Here is a 26,298-nt window from a genome sequence, read left to right on the forward strand (position 1 = left end):
CAGTCCTGCTAGTCTAGTGTACAATGATTGTCTATGTATTGAATTAATTTACTCCACTCTCTCTGGAATGCTTGGTTGTTCTGGTTTCGGATTTCCCCAGTCAGCTTTGCCAGTTCCGCACCGCTGTTATCTTCTTCAATGGAGTTGTTCCATGACAGATCACCACACCTTTACAACATCTGTGCTACTGACTGTCAAACTTTGAGATTGTTTTATATATATAATATCAACAATCAATTTGAGTCATGCAACTCAAATTGGGTCTTCTAGAACCAAAATGATTGAGCAATATGGACTAAAGTCACTTCTGGGGCCCCTCTGGGATTAGTTTAAGCTTCATTAGTTTCATAGCAGATCAGCCCCTGATTATATCTAAAAGAAGCCTGGGGATAATGGCCCCTATTGTAACATGATACAGTGGTACCTTGGTTCTCGAATGTAATCCGTTCCGTAAGACCGTTCTAGTTCCTAAATGTTCAAAAACCAAGACGCAAAGGGCTGTCTGCAAATTCAATTGGGAAAATTGAAAAACACACAGCGGAAGCCGTTCAACTTCCAAGGTGCATTTGAAAACAAGTTTTCGGTGTTTGGGTTCTGAAACATTCATCAATGGAGACATTTGAGAACTGAATAATAAAGTAACTACTAATAATAAACTACCTACTAACTACTAATAGTTACTAATAAAGTAACTACTATGATCAATTGTCATCCAACTTCCATGATAACTAAATGATTAGTTATTAATCATTTATTTCCAAATACTCGCCAGTCCTCTGTTTATGTTTCAAAAGTGCTTGGCAAAGTTGCTCTCTTCCGCATAAAAATAAGCCGGGACCATGAATGCATAAAGGGCAGTAATAAATACAATATTATTTCTGATCAGCTCTCATTATTTCCCTTTCAGACATGCTGACTTGTAAACAATGGATGCACTCATTTGAAACTTAAGTGCAGACCCTACGTTCTAACAGTAGAACACCAAGAGTGATTCTCAGTGTGCATAATTGATTAATCTGCTTTTCTATTCTGAATTAATTTCTGGATGTGTTTTGATGTTCTGTTCCTGACTTTTAAAAGAGAGAGAATTAACAGGAAGTTGAAAGCAGCAGTGTAAACTGGTATGAGGGCAGTAGGCTTGCAATATTTCAAAAAGTAAAATTCCTGACACCTTTTTCTTTCTTTCTTTCTCCCATGTGGGAGGGGGCAATATTATTCTTATTCTTATTCCACCCTATTCTTATTCTTATTCCACCCTGGGGGTTTCAGGGCAGTTCACAGAATAAAATCAAGATATAAAACTACACAATGCCTAATAAAATAAAAACAGCAACCCAATACCCCCCCACAAAAAAAAAACACATTTTAAAAGCTTACAGGATGTAAATCGGATCAACCAAAGGCCTGGTTAAGAAAGGAACGATTTTGCTTGGCACCTAAAAGTGTATAATGAAGGCACAGCCTCCCCCCCAAAAAAAGCAAACAACACACCCACCCCAGTGTCTCCATGAGCCAACTCTTCTTCTACTAATAGCAGGGAAAGAAAGGGAGATTCCTTGCTGGTGTCCCTACCCACCGCTTTGGGAGGGTAGGACTGAGGGGGTAAGTTCCTTTGGACCTGCTCCCAAGCAAGTAGCCACGGGCACCCTGTTCCTTTTTTAGCCAGGCTCTTCGCCTCCTGCCCTGTGTCCTGGAAAGGGGAGCAATTGTCCTCGAGGCAGCAGCGGTGGCAGCTTTGAGAAGGTAAAGCAGCGGCTCTTGAGCAGGGAGGAAGGTGGGGGCAGGATAACTGAGTCATCTTTATTTTCCTCTCTGGACAGCTGGTGGGCACTTGGGGCTGCTCTCGCCCTCTTTCCACCACCCTCCACACTTCCCTCTTCCTCCTCCTCAGTTGGGGCTGCTGCATGAGAGGAGGCGGGAGGCACAAGCATGCTTTGGGTCCCCCATGGAAGGGCGGGCATTCCTTCCGCTGCTCAATGGGGGCGGGGTGGGGGGCAGATAACTGGGGGGGGGGATCCTGGGTTGCCATATATGTGGGAAATTCCAGACATCTCTTAAAATTCAAAATTTCCCACAGGATGCCATTTTAGCTGACCGATTTCCTGACATGTCCGGAATTTTCCGGCTGTATGGCAAGCCTAGGTAGATGAGCAGTTGTAATGAGCTGGTGCAAAAGCAATGTTTCTGTCTAGACCAGGCATCCCCAAACTGTGTTCCTCCAGATGTTTTGGCCTACAACTCCCATGATCCCTAGCTAAAAGGACCAGTGGTCGGGGAAGATGGGAATTGTAGTCCAAAACATCTGGAGGGCCGAAGTCTGGGGATGCCTGGTCTAGACCCCTCCTCTCACAACAGAGGAGAGGAGCCTACAGCTGAAAGCTCTGTTGCCTGTATTCCACAAGGCTACGATTGGCAGGTCAGGAGCATTCCCAGATCTTGAGATTTGAGGGCCCAAACCCAAGAACTAGGGGCAGTTTGTGGTGATGTCACGGCGGGATACTCCTCCTAGTGGTGTCATTGGGTAGGTCAATGAGAAAGAGGTGAATCAGGAGAGAAGAATGGGGGAGGGTAGGACATCCACTCCCTTATAATTTGCATCCAGTTCCTGTCAAGCTACAGCTTGCAAGCTGTGTGCATTTTCAATATATATTCTTTTAATTAAAGGCTTTCTTGCCCACCTGGAGATTCAAATGCTCCACCTGCTACCTGGAAGAGGTGAGGAAAAGCTGGTGGCTTCAGATCAGACCTGGAGGTCTGGCAACCCAACACAAAGCCCACATTCAGGGCCCTATGCACATATAGTAAGGCAGCTGTACGTATAGTGAGTAGCAGCGTGGTGTTAGAGGACACAAGGCTGTGCGTGCCACATGCACCCCTTAAAGCTAGCCTCCTGACCTCAGATGGAGTAGAGAACATTGCCTGCCTCACCTCCCATTTGCAGTAAGATTTAGCTGCTAGTCTGGTTGGTTTCTGCATGTGGACTGGTGGGGGAACCAGAGCTTAGGCTGTTAAGGCTTTGTGTCTCAAACCAGCATCTTGATTTATCCCTGGAAAGCAATATGCAATCAGCATAGTTACCAGAACCATAATATAATATTCTTCCAATGCCAGTCATCTCAAGGAAATGGTCTATCACATTCTGTACTAGCTGAAAATTCTAAACAATCATCTGCAGTAATGGACACAGAGTACATTGCAACTGTCTAGTTGTGCAGTTATGAAGGTAAAAATGATAATTGCTAGACAGTATTTCAGTGAGCGACGTATGTCAGGGAATCTCACATCAATGGAGTCTCTCTGCATGTTGCTGTGGCATGCAAAGCATACCAGGCCAATGCTGAAGGTCCATTAAAAGGCATGGGTGAGATCCTCATGGCCAAACTAGATGTGATGTTGGTTGTGTGAATGCAGGAAAGTCTGATCATCACTGATACCATTAGAAGTGGAGCAGAGAAAGAGAAAATTTAACTTTCTCTGCCATGGTCCAAAGGAACAACTCTCTGTGAAGCTGCTACTTGCATTCTAACGGAAACTCTCATTGACACCAGTGGATGCTTCACTGCAAGATGAGAGTGAGAAATAAAGCCGAATGGTGGGAGGGAGGGAAGGCACAGCTCGGCAGAGTGAAAAGACTGAGAAGGGTGAATTCAAGATGAGATGTAATTAGTTTTGTTTGTTTATTTGGGGGGAAAAATTAAAAAATATTTTTTGAAAAAAGGAAAATAAGAAATGCAAATAGCAGCTTCAGGGAGGAGATTTTTGTCAGGACTGTGGTAAAGAGATAAATAGTTAAACTGTGCCTATCCAGCCCCACTCCACAGTCCTGAGGCTACTTGGATATCACCAGGGCTGCTATTTACATAGGAAAAAATGTGCATGTTAATTGCATTCACCCAATTAATGTCACATCTCCTTTGGCCCCTGTTGCTAGACGTCAATGACAAGATTGACTTGCATGGAAAATAGTGTTTTACTTTTAATGCCTATTAAGATGCACATATAATATTATATGTTTACAGTACAAGATGATGCGCTTATATATCACATGCTTAACACAAGACATACCTTATAAAAGGCTTGCATAGTGCAGGACCAGATGCTGTTACTGGGCAGATTTTTATTACAGCTGGAGAGAGCAAGCTTTCCCATTGGCCTCATATGTGTCTGATGAAATAAAATGTAATGAGAACACTGCTTTATTAATCTGTGCACAACCAGGCTGCTGAAGAAACAGATCACTAGAATATCTGCCAACTGCAGTATTTTATTGGCACAAAGATCAATAAATCCAGTGTGCTTTTCTTTTATGAAATTTTCATGAAAAGGAATAAATGAGCTATTTATGTCTACAGTATACATTTGCATCCTGCCATAACTAAAGGTTACTTTCCCAGCCCTCTGAGATTATTATATTAACTAAGGTCTTCCCAAGTTTAGTAACAGGATTACGTTTCAAAGCTCAGCCAATTGACCGTTATAGCACATAATGATTAAATCACAAAGGATAAAGATTCAAGCATAACCAAATATAGTTGTTGTTGTTGTTGTTGTTAATAATAATAATAATAATAATAATAATAATAATAATAATAATATAATTAGTGACCAGGAAAAGCATCATAAAAGTAATCCACATAAGGTCACTTTGACAATATCAATGACATCAAATAAGATGCAAAATTTGCCACTCAGCTAGTTATGAAAGATATCCTGTAGCCTAGAAAGGCCAAACTGGTGAACCTAATCCAAAAACTAAGAAACCCCTTGATTTGACCTTCTAAAGAAGATAGAGTTTATTTTGTTGCAGCTTATCCAGAGGAACATGTGGGATGAACCACATCAATGTTGTCTCACCCTCTTGACTTGGTAATAACAAGAAAAATTTTGAACATCTATTTTCCATATTTATTCAATTTCTTAAAACATCTATGTTCTGCCCCTTTGGTGCAGAAGCACCACTGTACAGTATATCAAAAGCACAACCAGTATCTCATACAGTGGAACCTCGGTTTATGAACACCTCGGTTTATGAATTTTCGGTTTATGAACACCGCGGACCCATCTGGAACGGATTAATTCACTTTCCATTACTTTTAATGGGAAAGTTCGCTTCAGTTTATGAACGCTTCAGTTTATGAACAGACTTCTGGAACCAATTACACCCATGTTTCAGTTTATGAACGCTTCAGTTTAAGTACTTCGCGGACCCGTCTGGAACGGATTAATCCACTTTCCATTACTTTCAATGGAAAAGTTCGCTTCAGTTTATGAACGGTTACTCCGCGGACCGTCTGGAACGGATTAATCCACCTTCCATTACTTTCAATGGGAAAGTTCGCTTCAGTTTATGAACGCTTCAGTTTATGAACAGACTTCCGGAACCAATTGTGTTCATAAACCGAGGTACCACTGTATTGGAAAACTATGATGGATCTGGTAAGTTACCTTGTTAGAATTATTGAGCAGGATGCCTCCAAGGATATTATGAAACTATACATTAGTTTTCAGTCCCAGAATTGAACTGTGGTCATAGTCTTTTCACATAAAAATCCACTTCTGGTTAGGGATGGGGGAGATATTTGATCCAGTTTGCATTTGAAAGTGAATCTACCTAATTCACACATTCTGAAACAATGCATGTGAACAAAAACACAGTCAGCCTTTGAAATTCACATTTCTCTGAATTCTGCCAAGTAATAGGTACAAAATGCATATACTAGGGTAGAGTTTTCATAAAAATGCATATTTTAAAGGAAATAACAAACAAAAATGCATTATATCAGGGGCAAATTGCTTTTGCAAAAACTTGTATATTGGGTAGACATGGACAAATATGTATTTTAGGAGAAATGCACACTAAAATGCTGCTAAATTTTGATGAGGACTTTAAAAAACATAAATTACAAACTGGTGTAGAAATGTGGAGAGCTGAAGATTGTGGAAATGAAAAAGGGAGAGAAACTGAAATGCAGAAATTCACCATTCCCTACTCCTGGTTAGCTTTCTTCATTTCATCAGCCTAAATTTGATGGGAGGGGAATTGTTTTCCTGAACAATTGAGAGTCATAACCTGTTGCCAATCTATAGCAAAACATCCAGAGATCTACCTGTAGATCCCGGTCTACCTTCTGCCCACTCCTGAAGACAAGAAGAACTATATGGATATTGTATTATTTGAGGCTATGACTATTTCAGCTTTTACTGAAAGAGAACTTCTCTCTCTTGTTGCTATGACAACATTACCTGGTTTTTTCTCTCCCTACATTTCCTGGAACCAAACTATAAAGTTCTTTTGTAGAACTGAGGTCAGCATTCTCTGTTCTTTATACAGAACTCCATCCTTAATAAAAACAACTTTGATCCCCAAGCAAGAAAGTTTCACTTGTGGGATAAAGTACAGCATTGCGTTTTTCTCCATCCGTCGCAGTAAACTTTGGAAGACTTTACTCTTCCCAGTCCTCTGGCACCAAAGAGATAAATTACTATTACGTGGTACAAGATTAGATTGATTTATAATTGCTATACTTCAAAATGTAGCACAATAAACCTGTGTTTTTTTATTTAAAGAAATACTGTGCAGCGCTCCTGAAGTACAAGGCCGCTAAAACATCCTTTGTGGATGAGAAATAATAAGGGTATTATGGGTGCATTTAAAATTAGTGGGAAATTGCTACTGGCTTCAATGAGATGTGGATTGCATTCTCTGTTGTTATAGCTTGTTTCCATTCTCTCAGTGCATTAGAAAAGGTGGATATGCATTTTCTTGTCCAATTATGAAGACGGGCAGAGAACAGCTATTTGTCTGCTAACATGATATAACAGGTCTGTAATGCAGCAAGTCTCCACTTCAACTTCTTTTGAAAACAAATTATGCCTTCATTTGTCTGCCATGAATAAATGACATGCATACAACTGAATCTGGATGTGTATGTTATCCTGAAGATCCAGAGCGTGCTGGGCTGTATTTAAATCAACATGAATACCCAGAATATAAGAGTTGCTAAACCAAGAGCAGAATGGCCTGATGCTATAGGGGAGTGGAAGCTTTCAACAGCCAGGACCAGCATCAGAGTTAATAATAATAATAATAATAATAATACTAATAATAATAATTTTATTATTTATACGCTGCTCATCTGGCTGGACTTCCCTAGCCACTCTGGGTGGCTTACAGCACATATAAAAAATTGTAAAACATCAAACATTAAAATTTCCCGATACAGGGCTGCCTGTAGTAGGCATTGTCAGGTACCTGTCAAGGCAGGGGGCCCACTGTCAACCTCGAGAACCGCCTGCTCTCCTCCTGGTTCCAATGCCTGTCTGCTGCCCTCTCTGAGCATGCAAGTGGAAACAAGGGAGAGGGGAATTGACTAGGCAACAGAGGTGAAGATGGTCCCATTCAGGGCATGTTGCCTAAGGGTTCCCAAAACCTGGAGTCAGCCCTGGGAAGAACCACCCTCACCAGATGAACGGTGACATGTCAAAAGATTGCGCTGTACCGCAGAGAATTTGGAGATAGTCCAGGGGTCTGTCTGAGGCAGGATTCATCTACTGTGACATCCTAAAAGGCCAGCAAGACACATTGTCGATGAAAGCCCACTCTTGGATATGAAGCTCTGACAATAGAGGTTTAAATTCCAACTCTACAATTCTATGATTCTATGAAAAACAAAAGAGCAGAATTATAAAATGGTGTTCCAGGTGTGCCCTGATCCACAAGCAAGGATACCAAAGGACCCTCCCTCAATGCAAGCTATGACAACAGCTTGTTTCTAGAGGCTCGGGGTGTAAGGCTGTAGTCCTGCAGATGTTTGCTCGCAATTTCAACAAGTAGTAGTTGTGAGCAAGGGTGCATCTTTGAAATACCATATGTAAAAGAGTAAGAGCAACAGCCAGCCAGACTGGTTTAAAAATATCCTCCCACCCTCACCAGAACAGCAGTTGAAACCCAGCAACAAGTCAAGCTTCGTAGGAAGGTTTTCCAAATGAGCTAACAAGAGAATAGGCCAAGTTTTCCCAAAACAAATGCAGGAGACAAACAGGCAAACCAACCACCCACCCACCCATTCTTCAGGTTGGTTTTAGCTGCAATGGAGCAAGCAATAATAAGCATTAGTAAACTCAGAACTCTCTCTTCCCTGCTGTCCCCCATTTCCTTTCATCAAGGAGGCCACCTTAGGATCAGTAGAGGCTAATTTATTTGTGCAAATGGGGCAACTATCCCACCCAGCTATTTGCTCTCAGCCAGTTTAAGAAGCCTGCTTCTTTACTTACAGCCAGTCAAGGTATGGCCACTGGCTGTCAGCCCCCTCCCCCTCCATCTCAGTGCTGTCCATGTATAATTCAGCAAGGATGAGGCCCTGTCATTGGATCTCACTCCATCTACTGTTGGCCTGTCTGCCTTGCACCCTACCTATCCCATTGAACACCAGCCTCCACTGCAAGTTAGGATGCTCTCCAAGGTGCTGATGGCAATAAGCCTCTCTTTTGTCCCCTGAAGACCAGTGTAAGTACTTCTGCATTGCCCAGAGAAAAACAAAATGGAGTAAAAAGACACACAGGGGGACCTTCTAACTGCTCCTACAACAGCGTCAGGTCCAGTCCAAAGACAGTATTTCTTCTTTAGGTGCAGAGGCATCCCTGCATGAATGAAAGGGGAGGAGCCTTCATTTGTGCAGGGAATAGCCGCGCTAGAAGCACCATCAGAGCAAAGGCCCACCCACAACTTCCAGAAGAGTAGGTACTCCTTGAATTGTGCAGCTTGAGCCCAATAACTGATCTGATTGTAGGTTCCTGGGCCAGAGTTAGGACCACCAGCATCCTCATTCCAACACTGGGACCTTGCACTAAATTGTCTCAGTGAAGAAATTCATAGGATGGGAACATTTATATATATATATTATATATATATATATAATATATATATATATATATATATATATATATAGGCCTTTTCCCTGTCATCAATGATCATACAGCGACGACTTTTTACTGCCATACAATGATGTGACTAGAGCATTCTGGAAGTGCAGCAAGCCCTATCATGGCTAAGTTTGTTGAGAACTTTTATTTCCCCTTACGCCTTGCCAAATTAGTCTGCCTTAGTTCTGCAGCTTTGAATTCTTGTTAGTTTTATGGGGATTTTTAAAAACATTGTTCTATGATTTGTACTGTGTTTTCTATCCCGTTTATGTACACGGCTTGGGTTTTCTTTTGCACAGTGTGGATTAGAAACTCTAGAATGAATGAATAACTAAATAAATAAAAACTCACCCTTAGCTTAATGAGAGTAAACCATCTTCATGAGCAGAAGGAATGTGTCATCGTGTTCTTAAAATGACGCGCAATGCAACTCTACATATGTCAAGGTTGAAAAAGTATGTCTAAAGGTATTTTCAAGTGCCTCTCGGAAATAGGCACAGACACTCTATCTAGCTCCATCTATACACTCCATAGGAAAAAAGAGCCTTGGGAAGACATCAAAGGCACAACAAAGCCGATTAACTGAAACAGAAAAATCCAGCGTCTCTGAAAGATCTGAGCTCTTGTGCAGTATATATTTTAACAGATGAGCAATCTCCCTTCAGTTACCATTTTATTCTTCCCTTTTACGGAAGCTTATCAGATCTCACTGCTTGATTCCCTCAAATCTATTCATCTTCAAGACATGCTGTTAAGAGTAGCAAGTTGCAACTGAGAAGAACTGCGCTGGAGATACCGGGGTACTGGTTCTTCTATTGAATGTATAATGCGATCAGATATGGATAGGAAATGAGGCTATGTATCATGTATACCCAGAATGATTTCAAGGGTCTGAGTGCGGGTTCCTTTGTAGCCAAAATGGCATTATCCATGCACAAGCAGGAAGTAACAGCTGGCTTGGGGAAACTACCAGATTGGCAGGTGTAAAGGTGCAATATTTTCGTGGGGCAAGAGCACCAGAAGTAGAGGGTGCAGGAGAGACTCAAGCACAGCTCAATAGTCTTAGCTTCCTCTGTGGCCACAGAATGCTGATTGATTGATTGATTGATTGATTGATTGGGCTGGCAGGGGGAGGGGCAGAAAAGTGAGTGGAAGGGAGAAGCAATGGAGTATTCAGAGCAGGAGCATTCCACACTGCAGCATTTGGTTGCACCTTCTACCAATACTTGCATAACTTTGCATATAGAGTGTAAGCAACCATCATGCTCTCAGGACATTCACGTGATAGTTTAGAAAATGAAAGGGACACATTATTCATTATCTAGGCGATGGCTCTGTTTCTGGCTAGCCAAATCAATCTACCAATTCAGTTCAGAGATTCGCTGATAGGTGGCCATGGATCAGACCAGTCTATGAAATGTTACAAACTGGGAGGAATTTATAAAGGAGCCCAGTGAGACTTCTTGAAATCCTTGCAACATTTCAAACCTTAACAAGGGCTCCCATTGGTTGGGGTCCTAACCTATACTTTGCATTATGGGAAAACCATTACAGTCTGTGGCATGTCAGAAGATTCAGGACAGATGAAAGAAAACACTTCTTCACACAGTGCATAATTAAACTGTAAAATTTAATCCCACAAGATGGAGTGATGGCCACCAATTTGGGTGGCTTTTAAGAAGGATTAGACCAATTCACGGAGAATAAGACTATCAAGAGCTACTAGCAACAGAGGCCATGTTCTGTCTCCACTGTCAGAAGCAGAGTGCCTCTGAATACTATTTGCTGGAAATTACAAGTGCTTGGGAGTGCAGCTGTACTCAAATCCTGCTTCTGGGTTTTTCACAGACATCTGGCTAGCCTTTGGGAGAATGGGATGCTGAGCTAGATGGGCCATTGGCCTGATCCAGCAGACTTGTCCTATGTTCTGACTTGCACATATTGTTCACGTGGAAAACAAAGCACACCAGAGCTATTCTTAAAAGATTTCTCCTGGGGAATTAAAAGGATAACCTGCATTAAGCATTAAAAAAATAAATAAAATAAACCATACCCATTAATTACATCTTGTCCTTTAAATACTCTTTCAAGTGATTAAAACATGACATTGACATGGTTCTAACACTTTTTGGCTGCATCTAGAGGGTTTTCACTTCAGAGACGGCAAACAATAGGGTTAATTAGAAACATCTAACTCTCAAAATGCTATAAAAAAATTCCTTCAGTAGCTGTTCCACAAGTTCAAAGCACCATTTCCTCTTCCACATCAAATCCTGTCACTCCCACACATACAAGCATACGGATAGTGGCACAGATTTTCCTTGAGAAAGCTAGCTGTTAAAAAAAGGCAGCGGGGGGGGGGGGAATAAGGAAATATGGGGTAGGATGAAAGCCTTTCAAAGCAAACTGTCTTGAAGGAAATTGCATCCACTGCAGCAATGCACATGCTGCAGGGTTTATACTGTGGCATGCCACCCCAATCTCTGAGCAGTGATTCCAGGGGTTCCAGGCACTTACCCAGGGATCCATTGCCCTGGAATGAGGGGCAGAGGAGACTGCAGCATCTTTATACCGTAGTATATGGTTTATCTACACATACTGTATGTACAATCTGAGCCTATGATGGAAGGGCTCACAGCATTAACAGCCCAGAAGGTCTTGCTTGCTTCTCCCACAGCTACAGCCTTGGATTCAAACAGAAATCAAGCATGGCTTTCACTCTCTGGCTTCTGCTTGCTTCTAGCCAAGCTTTTTCTCACATTCTTGGCTTTTTTCTCATCTCGCTACCAGCCAGGTGGGGGACGTGGGTGGTAATGTGGGTTAAACCACAGAGCCTAGGACTTGCTGATCGGAAGGTTGGTAGTTTGAATCCGCACAATGGGGTGAGCTCCCCATTGCTCGGTCCCTGCTCCTGCCAACTTAGCAGTGCAAGTAGATAAATAGGTACTGCTCCGGCAGGAAGGTAAACGGCGTTTCCGTGCGCTGCTCTGGTTCACCAGAAGCAGCTTAATCATGCTGGCCACATGACCCGGAAGCTGTACGCCGGCTCCCTTGGGCAGTAAAGCGAGATGAACACTGCAATCTGAGTCGTCCGTGATGGTCAGGTCCCTTTACCTTTACCAGCCAGGTGAGGGAGGGGGCCCACCCCCATGTCCTCTGGCAGAGAGGAAATCCCTTTCTTATATTAAGGACCCATGCTTAGGAGGCATTGTGTCCCTTGCCTGGCTACATGAACAATGAGATCATTCATTTGACTATAACCCTTGCTGGATCCAGAGGTTTAGAAGGGCAGCGGGCATCATACAGTCTAATAATCCCACCCCACCTCTGGGTGTAGCCAGGATTTTTGTTAGGAGGCAGGCTTTTGTTGGGGGGGGGGCAGAACCTCAGAATTGTATTGATTTGGGGGGGGGCAGTTACCCCCTGGGGTATGCCCATGACTCCACCCCCCCAAAAACTCACAGCAACTCACAGGTATCTGAAGAAGTGTGCATGCACACGAAAGCTCATACCAAAATAAAAACTTAGTTAGTCTTTAAGGTGCTACTGAAGGAATTTTTTTATTTTGCTTCGACTCAGACCAACACGGCTACCTACCTGTAACTAGCAATATTATTGTTACATTGTTTCCTTTCTTTATTTCCCAAAATTTATACCCCGCTTGTCTGTAACCAAACCTCAACCGCATCTTACTGACAAAACGCTACCCCGCCCCATGTCTAACAAGAAAACAGACCACCTGGTAACCTGCAAAAGGCAGGAGAGACGCCAGGTCTGGTCGCGAATCTACAGGCAAGCTGCACTGCTTCTAAAAATAGTTTATTAAAAAAAAACCAAGGAAGAGCGAGGGATGAAATGGCCCTACCGGAGTTCCCGCCCCACCCAGACAGCCATCAGACAGCCACCGGGGCTCCTGCGCCCCCTCCTTCGGCTTCCTTCCTTCCTCCCCCCCGCCCCACATTCGCTCCCATTATTATCGCAGGCGCCTCGGGGGTGCGCGCGTGTGTGTTTGTGTGCGTGCGCGGAGGGCGGTTGTAGTTGCGCGGCGCTTCCGCTAGGGGTCTCTGCGGAGGGCCGGCCTTGCTGCCGCCGCCGCTGCTTTGGGTGGGCTGGGATATCATCAGCTGACTCGCCTTTTCCTCGGCGGAGCTCGGCTGGTGTTGCTGCTGCAGCTCCCTTCCATTCCTCAGCAGCGCAGAGGCGGGGACGAGGAAGCCGAGCCGCCGGCTGGATTTCGCCGCTCTCCCTTCTCCAGCGGGAGCCTCCGCTCCTTCCCCCGCCAACCGCGATGCTGCCGCATTTAGCCGGGCTGCTCCTCGCGGCCTCGTGGCTCGCCGACGCTTTGGAGGTAAGGCGGGCGCCGGGGATGGGGTGGGGTGGGAGTGGGTGGGAGACACGGCATAATGAAGGGGCTGCCCTCCCGGTTGCTGCTGCTGCCCACCGGGATCTTGGCTCCGTGGGAGGGGGCCTTGCGAGGGGGCGTCCCCGGCCCCCCTCCTGGACCAGAGGTCTCTCTCTCTCTTCCCCCCCCCGCCTGAACAATGGGCTCCGCCGAGAGGTGGGGCGGGGAGGTGGGACGCGCCGACTTGGAGGCTTCTTGGAGGGAGGGGGGTGCCCGGGTCGTGCGCCTCCTCGGTGCTGGTGGGGGATTTCGCGACCGACAGTCTCCGGGAAGCTGGGAGGAGGGGGGGGGAGAAGGAGGAGGAGGGCGAGGTGCGCCGTCTTGGCGATCCGCCTCCCGTGTGTTTGGCTTTTGGCAGAGCCGCGATCGCGTCGCCTGGCCGCTGCGTGGCTTTTGTTGCCGTCCTGGAGAGAGAGAGATCTGGGTTGCCCCGGTGTGGCGAACCTGGGGGTGGGAAACCGAACCGGGAAGGGCGGGGAGGAGAGAGAGACCCACCGCGGGGAAGATCGGGAGAGGAGACGGCAGGCATCCCGCCGCTTTCCCGCCTCTCCTCGCCTCGTTCTTCTTCCTCCTCTTCTTTCTCTGCGCTCCAGTGCGGAAAACAAGCGGGAGACAGGCGGTTAAGGACCACCCGTCTATCCAGCCGTCCATTGGGGAGGGGGGGGGAGTCAAGTTTTTGGATCAGGTGCCTCTGAGTAACTTGAGAGCGGCTCCTGCGGAATAGCCGCCCCCCCTTGCACAAGGCAGCCCCCCGCTTCCTGAAAAAGAAAGCAGAAGCCAGCCTCCCCCCCCCCGTCTGTTCCCACAACTGGCAGGACTTGCTTCTGGGAGGGAGCACTTTCCACTCTCCCCCATTTCATTTATCCGAGAGCGCCTTGCAGACTTTGTTTGGATGCAAGAGAGAGAGAGGGGTGTGTGTGTGTGTGTGTCGTGGGGGGTGACTTCTCTCTCCCCCCGCCCGCCGTCTTGCGGGAGGAAATCGCCTTGGCCGCTCGTGTTTTTCAGGGGCACCTCCACGCGTTATAAGGAGGGGAGTGGAGTGCTCTTAGGATGGGCGTTTAGGGAGCCGATGGAAAGGAAATGGGTTGGCGGGGAAGATTAAGAGCAAGAAGATGGCGCCTCTGCAGTGCAGCAAGGAAGCGCTGTAATAATGGGAGCTGCAGCCTGGAGCAACCCTCACCGCTAGGTGTTGGAAACAACTCTCCTTTCCCATTCATCTAACTGCCCGCCAGGCAGCCAGGGCTGGGTGCAACGGACTGGAGCCTGGGCACGCGACTGGGCAGTGTGGGGGAGCGGGTGCTCTTCCCCTTCTTCCTTAAACTGGGGTCTGCCTTGTGCTTGGCTTGGCTGTCTGCTTTTCTTCTCCTTGCGCTTTCAGAAAGAATCTGTTAGGTCCAGACATCATTCAGTGGTCGAGGCTGCGGTTTTGACCAGCCTGCTCCCCTCTTATTTTAAAGGTGGGGGAGATTAGGGGAGTGGCAGAAGTGCCACACCTCTTTTGGAGACTGTTGGGGAAAGAATCTAGGATTTAATTTGTCCTCATTAAGAATAATGTGCAAATCACTGTATTTGTCAGTCCCGAAGAGATAGGGAAAAGAAAAATACCTCCATTCACATAGAGTAAGGAGGAATACAGTTGCTTCTTCTTTTTTTTGCAGGGATGGATGTTAGCCATTATCTCTTGATCTTCTTTTTTGCTTGTTTTTGCAAACCTTTCTTCTTCCAGACTAGCTGCCTCTCCTTCGTTGCAAATCACAGTGCAGTTCTGTCTGCTTCTGCTCAGAAGTGAGTCTCCTAGGGTTTGACTGGACTTACTCTCAGGGTGTAGTCTGTAATCCTATGCTACGCAAGCCAAGTCCAAGTGAAATTATTGAGACTTGCGGTGGAATCCTAAACGTACCTACTCCTAAGTAAGTCCCACTGAGTTCCGTGAGGCAAGGATTGCATCCTTAGTTCTGAGTCATTGTGTAGGGGCTGTAAGAGTATTGTTTGTTTGCTTAATTAAAAGCATTTCTAAACTGCTTAATTCTTAGAATTTCTCAGTGCCACACAGGAATGGAACATTAAAAGCAATAAAACGATACCCTAGAAACAGATATTGTGCAGCATAAAAAACCTTATCTTAAAGCAGGAATTCAGTACTACCAGGGCCCACTCTTATGGGTTAGGGAAAGCCTGTGCAATAGGAGGTTTTAAGCAACTGATGGATGATGCTTCACTTGTGTGGAGTGGGTGGAATATCCAGACAAAATGCAATCTGCAAAAGAGCAGCTAGGCAGAAATTCACTGATTCCCCCCCCTTTTTTTTTGCATTGGAGTCATAGCCTCATGTGTCACCTTTAAGATAGGAATGCCTTCAAGCATCTTCTGAGCGCTATTTTTTTAAGGCGGGATGAGTTGCCTGCCTTTTCCAGGAGGAGTGCAATCCACTCACAGGGCAACTTGAGCAGTCACTGCAAGTCATTTGCCCAAACCTGCTTTAACAAACCTACAGTGAACCAGGCTTAAGTCACTAAGCCACCAGAATAGCTCACAATTCAAATGTTGGTTTTACTCATAGGGTTATAAGGCCACCCTGAGGGTCATCTACTCTAACCCTCTCAAATAAATCGTATTATTTGCACAGTGCGTTTTTTTTATTTATTTAATTTACTGACTCCAAAGTAGAATCGATGCTGCGCAGTGAAGTAAAAAGGACAAAATGTCGACTAGACTTTCTCTTTTTGCACACGGAGCCTAAGTTCCCGGAGCCATGTGGTGAATAGCTTTCCTATCCTAGTTTCTAACACTGATTCTAGTCCAGATCCTGTTCTTCCAGGACCCCGGAACACAACAGCACTTTTCCCCACCTGCAGTTTCAGCAACTGGTATTCAGAACAGGGCCTTCTCTAGGGCCGGGTCCGGTGGCTGAGAGGCGCGGCGGATGCAGTCCTAGGCGCGCCTCTCAGCTGTTCAGGCCGCTCTGCGGAGGCGCGCGGGCCTGGGACCGCCTCCACCGCGCGCAGGGGCGGCCAGGCTGGATGGCGCAGGGTGGCGGCCAGGCTGGATGGCGCAGGGTGGCGGCCCTCCAGACGGCAGCTGCGCCCGCCCGCCCGTCGCACCGGGAAACGGGGCGGGGGCACCAGAGGGATCCGTTGCGCCAGGCATGCTTAAGATGGCCCTGATTCAGAAGTCACACTGCCTCCCAACAGCGGAAGGTAGAATGTAGGATCAGGGCTAGTAGCCTTTGAAAGCCTTATGCTTCATGAAACTACTCCTCTAATCCAAGTTGGGGGCTGGTTGTGAGACACACACACACACCCCCACCCAGCATAAAGGTGTGCTGGTGGGGTAGGTTACAGTGTCAGTCCCTGCTGGTCCCAGAAACTGTTCTTTCCTGCCAGGGCTGTCTTGGAGAACCCTATTTTTACCTGCCCCAGGATGAGGAGCTGTTTACAAGCTTCCTTCATATGCGACAGAGCCTATCTCTGGCATGTAAGGTCTGGCCCCAAGCATAACACTCTGTTGTACCTTGGTTCAAACTGAACCCTCAGCAATATTGTTAACCCTTTTCCATGGGTGCATAAGAATTAAGACAAGGGACACATCAGTCCCTCTCATGGTGAACTTGGTGCCCTTGTACCGAGAGAAAGGGAGCAAAAATGATGCCATTTTGAGACAAAATCAGTAGTGTTGGGGAAGCTCAGAGGTTTGCAGAAGTACCAGAGGAAAAAGGTGAATTGGCTGGTTTGAGCCTTTGACAGTTTATAGGATCCTGGAGGAAGGCATGGCTATCTGGATGTCAACCGGGACAGAAGTAGTCCTGTTGGAGGAGGGTTTGGGAGTCTCTGTCCCTCTGGATATTATTGGACAACTCCCATCAGGACAGCAGGTAGCACAGCTACTGGTCAGGGGTGATGGGAGTTGTATTATTATTACTATTATTAGTATTACAATTTATTACCCGCCCTTCAACCCAAGCTCCAAGGGCGGTTTACAACAATTAAAACACAACATTGTACTACAACAACATCTGGACAGCCGCACCTTCCCCAGGGAGAGAACTTACATTGCAACATATTGTTGCACATTCCAGTTGCTTTTCGTTTTATAAAATGAAACCATCCTACTGTACTGAACTAATTTACATGGCCTTGTTCTGAAGAATGTCAGACCCATTAGGATAGGATTGGTGTTGTGATGAACAATATTGTCTACAGTTGCAAAGCCTTCTCTGCTTTCAGTTATTATGGCCTTGGATAGATTTTTCTTTTCACTCTCTCCCCCACCCTCTGGCATCATTTGCTGCAAATTGTCAGATTTCAGTGTTAACCCAATTGGACATAATTAAATTGTTTTTGTGAAGCTCATTTTATAAAACAAAATTATGTGCTGAAGATGTTAATTACAGCCTTAACTGGAGATTTATTATTTCTGTTGAATGTTGAAATCATTCCAAGGCCAATGTTTACAAAGGAAGTACTGTAGTAACTTAGAATGTAAGCTCGTAGAAAATAAAGATGCTTATTTAATTTCCAAACCTGAGGCTTGAGTGCTGCCTTTCAGCCAAAATAAAATCTATTGTCTGTGGAAGTTGCTCAGGTTTGAGTTTTGGTGAGACCCAGGATTAGGGATAAAGACCTTGTGGTCCTCCAAATTTTAATGGATTACAACAGGGGTGGCCAACTCTGAAGAGACTGTGATCTACTCACAGTTAAAAACTGGCAGTGATCTAACCCCCTTTGGGGTGTTCAGGTCAAAGTTGTTAAGCTTTTTTTAGGGAGGAGGAAAGCCTCATTTTTTAGGGGTTCGGGTCAGAGTTGTTGAACTTTTCTGAGGCGGGAAAGCCCTGTTTTTTGGGGGGGTAGAGGGCTAAAATGTTGAGCATTTTTTAGGGGAGCCAAAGTTGTTGAGCTTCTTTGAGGGGAGCCAGTGATCTACCACAGACATCCAGTGATCTACCAATAGATCACGATCTACCTGTTGGACGTGCCTGGATTACAACTTCCTTATAGCATTTGAAATTTGCCACCTGACATGTTCACCATTTGGTGGTGCGTGCCTGGATCTTGCCTGTTTTCCCATCCTATAGAATTCTATGCATTATATTTTGTCTGCACAATCAGAATGAATTTCAGGAACCAAAAAGTTGTATTGAAAAAAATAAGACTTTCGAGCTGTTTGGCCCCCAAATGGCAACTAGGCATTGCATTTTGGCGACTGTGACCCTGTTTTAAGGAGCCATTTGACACCTAGCTTATAAATCTGAGTTTCTAACACCGCTTCCCTAGCTCCCCGCCAGCATGGCCAGTGGTCAGGGATGTTACGAGCTTTAGTCCAACAATGTATGGAGAGCTTCTGGTTCCCTCCAGTGACTGGGAGCAGCTTGGTGCAGGAATGCCTCTTAAAATGTCTTCGGTGTTCATACAAGATATGTTATGCAGTGGTGTGCATTAGGTGATTATATTTAAGATGCAGAATAGAATGATTTAAGTCACCAAGAGATAAAGGCCTTGGCCATTCTTTCTGCTACACATATGCATGCACATAAAATGTTTATCGTTTATATGGTATAAGTATTCAAACATGTTGACTAAGTAGAACTTTTGTACTAGCTAGCGGAGTGTTCTTTGTTACATATTTTAACAAACTGAATACATGACCATATTTCTTACAGTTTTATGAAATAGTGGGTTGTACATTGCTTATTGAATGGGAAAGTTACAGGTTGACACAACAAATAAACTTGGCTACAGACGTGAAGTGCATCAGTTTTATTTGATCGGCAACAATAGCTGTAGTATAGCAATATTTTGCCTGTTGGGTTTTTAATTTTTTCATGAGCCTGATGGTTTTAATATTGTAATATAAAACCAGACTCAATATCCAAATATGCAGCTAGTCATCAGTATTGTGACTGTATGCAACTGTTTGTGCCCAAATGATACACTTTCTTTTGTTTACTACAAAATTGGTGGTTTCTATTTTCAACTTTTAATTTTTCCTGCTCTCAGATGTCAGAAACTAAAATACATGTTCTTTGGTAGTATAGGGTTGCAGAAGTCCAAAGTGTGCTATTTCTAGCACTGGGTATATTTGCTGGCACAATGCTAAATGCAGTTTTTTGTGGTCTAAAACTAAAATCCCATGACCAACGCTCGGGATTTGTACTCCTTTCTCTTAGCCTTTTATATAAGACTTCCTACTCCAGTTCATTTTTATATATTCCAGGTCACAAAGGCTATAGTTATTGATCTGAACGTTCCAGCAAACTATGGTTAGTGCTAAGCAGGAAACAGGAGGAAGTTGCATGTGAGGAGAAGAGGCTTGTTTCCAATTTTTCAAACCATGGTTTGGACGATTGCTTAAATAGAGCCTGTAACATAGCCATAATCCTCAGGACAACTTGGTTGTATTCAACAGAACTGACTGATTTAAAGATGGACCAGAGACATTGCTGGTTTGTTTTTACTTCTTGTTCAGGACGTGCAAAAGCCACTCTTCCCTCTCTTTCACTATCTGTTCCTAATTGTATATTTTGCACTCTGACTAATCTTGCTATCTATGAGTCTTGCTCTTAAGTTGACTCTGAGTCATGTATGTGGCCATGTTCCTCATGGTATTTGAAATACTTTGCATACGTTTACTACTGCCTCTGGTTGCAGGACTATATAGTTACATCTGAGGACATGTTGATACAGGCCTATGTTATGTGGTCATCAGTTGTGGTTTTCTTGATTCCTATTTGCCCTGACTGAAGCCTGGTGCCCATACCCTGATTCCACATGTTCATATCCCAGACCCCAGAGGCCAGGAGTAGGCTGAGAATCTGCTGTGTGTTTGGGAACTAGCTATTTCCCAAATAGTCAAGTCTTTGTGGTGACTTGTTAACATTCAGAGATGGCAGTGTGATTCATTGGTTACGTTCAAAGGTTGGATAGGTGGTGCTCAGCTTATTTCTTTTCTTCAGAACAATACTGAACCTAGAAAAAAAGAGTTCTGTGTAACATTAAAATCAACATCCTGGATTTTTAAAAGATAAATTGGACTAGTAGAGGCATTGTCCCACTAATTCCGAGTCTGTTTTAGCATAGCTACTAAAAAAATGGTAATCTCGCCGATGTATTTAGACCTTTCATGGTCTGAAATATTTGAACTGCCAAAGTGATTGATTAAAACAAATTCAGACCCTGCTTGGTTCAAACCTACAGGCACGACCTGTCTTTTAAGTGACCCATAAGGCTGTATTCCACCTGCTGTTTGGTGTCTTCCAACGCTCCTTCTAATTAAACTGAAAATGTAGGATTGCCATTAATTTCCAAAGCTTCAAAAGAGGGGACTCTTGGGAGCTGGGTGAATGTGTCAGACGGCAGCTTTACATGCTCCCTGCTGGTGGTCTGATTGCAGAAGAAGAGTAGTAACTCAGTGGTAGGGCATATGCTTTGCATGCAGAAGGTCTTAGGTTCAGTCCCCCTGGGGAGTTGAGAATGAGCCTGGTCCAAATGAAACCTTCTCAGATGTTGACCTCCCCACATTGTTAGAAGCCTTGTTATCCTTGACCGTTGGCTGTGCTAACTGAGGCTGATGGGAACCATGTACTCCTTGGGAAAAGGTTGGGAGATGAAATACAATGAATAAGCTCTTTTGCTTACCTTCTTAAGAAAGCTGGAGGGGCCAGCCAGATGGAGATGTCAGTCGCCAACATGGTATCCAGAGATCTCCATGTAGTTGTAATTGGACCTGCACCAGTTACAAAAAAAGGGCCTGGCTTATCTTGAACACTGCTGGGACTCAGGATTCAAATCCCCACTTGGGCATCTAGGTGACCTTGGGCCAGTCACTGCCTCTCAGCCTAACCTACTTCTCAGGGTTGTGATAGGGATTGAATAAGGAGGGGAGAACCATAAATACCCTCTGGAGCTCCTGGGGCGGGGGGAAATTGCTGGGATGGAAATGCAAATAAAAATAAATAACTTTAGAGGTCCTGGGGAATAATGTGAGAAATCTGCCCTACCATTCTTGGCTATGCTGTAAGATTGTGTTGTAGCACTGTTGGGAATGGCAAAGTGTTTTGGTTCAGCCCTGCCAGTTTTGCGCACACAGTGTTGATTTTGGGGAGCAAAATGTGTTATGGAGAAAGGCAAGTCCCTTTCCTGTTGGGAGAGTCTCATGCTCAGTGAGCCGGGTGACGCATGGCACAGCCGACGCCAGGCCTGGGCTTGTCCAAGTAAATGCATTTGGAATGATGGGGGCCGCTCGTGAAACACCAGATCTGGGAAAGCTGAAACACCATGCACAGTCTTCAAAGTTGGAGCCATCTGAGCATTCACTGGGTTTTATGGAGCTGTTAATATTCTGGGATAGCATGCAATCCTTTTAAAAACAAGGCATTCTGCCATGCTTGTCATAAAGAAACTCCTGAAGAAAGTTTTTGTATAGCAGAGATAGTAAGTTTTTATATTGGCTTCAGTGTGATGCAATACTTTTAAATTATTAGCATATCTTGAATGGGTACTTGCTTTTATTGGCCCCCTCCTGCTTAGTAGCAGTGCCCACTTACCAGTTATACATGAATATATGATCTGAAGATAACTCGGTAAAGCATGAGACTCTTAATCTCAGGGTTGTGGGTTTGAGCCCCATGTTGGGCAAAATGTTCCTGCATTGCAGGATTAGATGACCCACGTGGTCCCTTCCAACTCTACAGTTCTACGTGTCTATGATTTGCCTAAGAGGACCGCTGGTAGTTAGTTAGTTGGTTGGTTGTTCTCTCGAATGTGGAGCAGTTTGTGTATATGTATTTTGAAAGGGCTTATGGGTTGTTTGTTTCAAACCTCCACAGTCATAGCACGTGTGTTATGGATTCTTAAGTGTTTGGATAACTAGATGTTTTGCATTTGTTAACTATTATTTATCTGAAGATTTTATTGGTCCTTTTCGGGTTTGCTGTTAGCTTTGCTTGATTTTCTTTTGCTTATTTTCTTCTCCTGGGCCTGGTTCACACAAGGAGCAAAATCAGGTGGTTGGGTGGAATGTGCTTCTTCAGGCTGCAGACACACTGGGTCAATTCATGAAGGGCTCCCAGCATTAAAAAATACTTCTCTGTAAGTAGAAACTTAGAACAAGGAGTGTCTGGGCTAGTGTCTGGGCTCTAGTGTGCTAGTTTATACTTATAGGCAGTTTTATATGCCCCCTCTCAGTTGGAGTTGGAACAGTTCATATTATCACCTCCGAATTCTAGAAGGTTGGACAGATTCATTGATGATGCAAAATGCAACGTTCAGTGTTTCAGTCTCTAAATACTGGTTGTTGACAGTGTTAGAAACTGGGAAATTATTAACACATGTTTAATTTGGTGTTTACAATAAAAAATATTTGTACCATACTTAAGTTTTCAAAACACTCTACTCTTTATTGTTTAAATTCCTTAACATATTGTCTATCCTTTACCTATACTTTGAGGCTTCAGAGTACATACATTTCAATCATTCTTGAGTGTCAGCCAGGTGCAAAATGTGCCTGGCACTCTGCTAATTTCGGACCCTTGTTGCTGAGAGTCAAACACAAGGACATGGTTGTTGTCTTCACGATCTGCTTGTGGACTTCCTAAAAACCACTGACTATTCCCTTTTAGCAATAATGCAGCTGGACACTCTTGTATAACTTTTACATTGAATTTTTGTATGCAAATGGCTCGTGATTGCAATAACGGATTGCTAAGGATTTGCTTCTTTCTGTATTAATTCCTTATTTTCTTCGCTCTGTTGCAATTACTATAACTATAAATATAATTGGAGGAACAGCTTGTGTGGATTCCACCCAGAGCTATATTTATATTTTAGTTAAATGTGTGTTACTGGGTCTTTAAAAGAAAATAGAATAAAGCATTGGGCAGAGTAAATTACCCAAGAGTGCATATCTTAATTTGGGATTTGAATGCAAATCATTTCGACTCTTCAATTTACACTTTCGAGCATTCCAAAGAAACATAATTACTTTGAATAGATTTGTATGAACCACATAACTGGCAAAAGTTGAAGATTTCTCAGACAAGGATCAGAACAATAGTTAAATATTCAGAATCCGAAAAGTTGCTCTTTTTTATAGTAGTATAGGCCTGAGACAAATTTCCTAATGTGAAACAGTGTATGAAAAGGCTTAGTGAATTTTACCTTGCAAAGGTTTGTTGGTTTTTTATCTTGATGTGGAATATTTCTAATGTATATAGTTGTTATACATTCTCAAAGTATCAGCAGCATTGCTGCAGTCATTCCCTTGATGTATGGATAGCTTGTGATAATGAGTTGTGTACTCCACATAACATAACCTAAGTTCCAACCGGTTGGGGTTTATACTAGATAGCAGTTCCGAACATCACCACATATGGTAACACAACATGCAGTTTTTTTAGCACACATGTGTGCAGACTAAGGAACAAAGAATTGTATTGACCCCTTTGCTGTGTGAACATCTACTTTGAATTAAAAATTACTGGCAGGTTATGTATGTACATTCATGTGTTCTAGAACCGAACATCTTCCTGAAATGTTTATTGTGAAATTAAGAAACCAGAATGTTCACATAGCCTTTACCAAAAGCAGATCTGGATGTACTGGTAGATCTTATGGGGCAGCCTGCAGTAGATTTCTGATGTACAATTGTATAGCAGCAGTGGCCTGCTTATTATACTCCTGAAATGAAGAAAGTTTGGAGTAACAAAACATGTGGGGTGTTGTTGTTTTTTAATAGCACACATGAGTGGAAATTTCTGTGGGAGGACTGTATGCTCTGCTCAGTACTGGTACTAAAGACATATTCCCCAGCTTGGAATTCTTTACTGGTGGTTGCACTGATCCCTGACTGATGGATCTTGGGGTTTGAATAAAAGTAGATCCCACAAACAAGAAGGTTTCCCACCTCTGGAAGGAACTATGTAGAAGGGATGAGGAACCAGTGGCCCGTCAGAGGCTGTGGGACTACAACTACCATCATCCCTGGCCATTGGCCATGCAGGGTGGGGCTGATGGGAATTGGAGCCCAACGCATCAGGGGGCCACAGGTTCAATGCCCACTCCCCACTTTATAGTCTTTATCAAGCTGGCCCTCATCTCAGCTGTTGATGTTACAACTGAGGTTGAGACCAGACAAGTTGTACTTTGGGAAGAAGGTAGAGATATACCATTGCCTTGAACTGCTGTAACTTTATTCTAATAGAGCAGGGCCTGCGAGGAAATGTCTCATACTGCAGTTAGAGTTGTTTTTGTAAGAGAGTGTGACATAAACAGCACTTCTTGTTTGTCTGATCCGAATGCGCGCCCAACATATCTAACCTTGTTTACTCTGTAATCGCTAAACTGTCTTGTCACCTTACATGCTGAAGTTATCCTTAGGCTAGTTCTGTTTTCAGCCGATCTGTACTCAGATGCTATATGTGGCTTTGCAGCCTAAATTGTCTTGATAGTAAGGTTTCGTTAGAGTCTAAAGCCACCGCACCTTCTGTCAAATCCATTATTTCCGTATTAGTGGCTCCTGCCTCCTGTTCAAAGAAAAGAATTCTATCTCGAATTGAATATCTGTTCTTGATTATTCCGGTAGCCAACCTCTGGTAGCACGAACAGAAATGAGGCCTGTGGAGGGTGTGAGGTATAGGCGCCTTTCTTTTGAAGTTCTCTGTAAAATGATCTCTGTGTTAAGTCTTATTGAATAGAGGAGGAGTTGAGCTGAGGATACACAGAGAGGGCTTTGTAAATGGTGGGCTGTTAGAGTAAAGGATTGCCACACACAGGCAAGAATAATTCAAATTATTAAATGTTAAGCTGTTGATACAGAAAGAGACCAGGCAGATGTGCGGCTCTTGGGGGGAAGCTATTGCGTCATGAATGACTTGTTTGGAGTCCTTCTACCTCAATTCAACGATGAAGCTTCCTGCCTAACCATGATGCAAGCACCATATGGCTCCTTTTGTGGAAAGCCTGTTTGGCATGTGGGGGCCAGGTTGACTTTGAACTCCACTGCTGAGCCTCTTGGATTTGCCAATCGGAAGGTCCGCGGTTCGAATCCCCACGATGGAGCGAGCTCCTGCTGCTCTGTCCCAGCTCCTGACAACCTAGCGGTTCGAAAGCACGCCTGTGCAAGTAGATAAATAGGTACCGCTGTGGCGGGAAAGTAAACGCGTTTCTGTGTGCTTTGGCTTCTGTCACAGTGTTCCATTGTGCCAGAAGTGGTTTAGTCATGGCTAGCCACATGACCCGGAAAGATGTTTGTGGACAAACGCTAGCTCCCTCGGCCTGAAAGTGAGATGCGCGCAACGCCATAGTCGTCTTTGACTAGACTTAGCCATCCAGGGGTCCTTTCCCCCCCCTTTTTTTTACATCTGGAGCCAACATTTTGTCCAAGCACCGCTTTCAAGGGGGAGCTGGGAAGAGACCCTTCAGTCTAGTAGTTGGGGGAACTCCACTGAGTCTCTGCAAGTGGGGGGCAGGTGAGGCTGAAATAACTGGATTCCCCCCACTTAGGTTATTTAAGTCAGCGGGACAGAAAAGCAGAACTATTGCCCTAATGGTTTGTTTATTTTTGATTCTTGCTTTATTTCTAGTGGTTTGCTTCTCCTTTCTGCAGCGTGACAAGAGGCTGAAACAGCCTTTCAGCAACCGGATCCCTTCCACATGTTTTGGCTGTCAACTTCTGCTAGCCCCAGTGAGCATAGCTAGGGACAGGCTGGGTTTTAAAGGTTCTTGTGAAAGAGGAGCATCGAGGCTGAGTGGCAATCACTTTCATGGAAGTGGCCAAAAATGAATGAGTTGTTTGCTATGGCAACAAAATTTGTTTCAGTGTGTGCCTCTGCCCCCCCCCCCCATGCTCTGGAGCCCCAGTATGACCAAGAAACCTAAGAACAAACTGCTGTTTTGTTCCTCTCTCATCTTTCTGTTTATAGTGGAGTGTCTAGAGGACGTTACCATCTTGAATAGTGTTAAGTGTCTGTGAGGGAATATTTC

The 26,298-nt window shown here is 44.3% G+C and overlaps 1 protein-coding gene across 4 annotated transcripts in view; it reads left to right on the plus strand.

The window, feature by feature from the left end:
* Positions 1–13,118: 13,118 nt before the first annotated feature.
* The window catches only part of APP (amyloid beta precursor protein), a 137,479-nt gene continuing 124,299 nt past the window's right edge, over positions 13,119–26,298 (plus strand). For all 4 annotated transcript variants that reach the window (XM_035114849.3, XM_035114850.3, XM_035114851.3 and 1 more), the window contains exon 1: positions 13,119–13,270. In XM_035114849.3, coding sequence (XP_034970740.1) covers positions 13,211–13,270 — 60 coding nt within the window. In that variant the 5' untranslated portion in view covers positions 13,119–13,210. The remainder of the gene's footprint in view (positions 13,271–26,298) is intronic.

This window comes from Zootoca vivipara, chromosome 4 (genome assembly GCF_965207765.1).
Source record: "Zootoca vivipara chromosome 4, rZooViv2.hap1.1, whole genome shotgun sequence".
In the NCBI taxonomy this organism is placed as follows: Eukaryota; Metazoa; Chordata; class Lepidosauria; order Squamata; family Lacertidae; genus Zootoca; species Zootoca vivipara.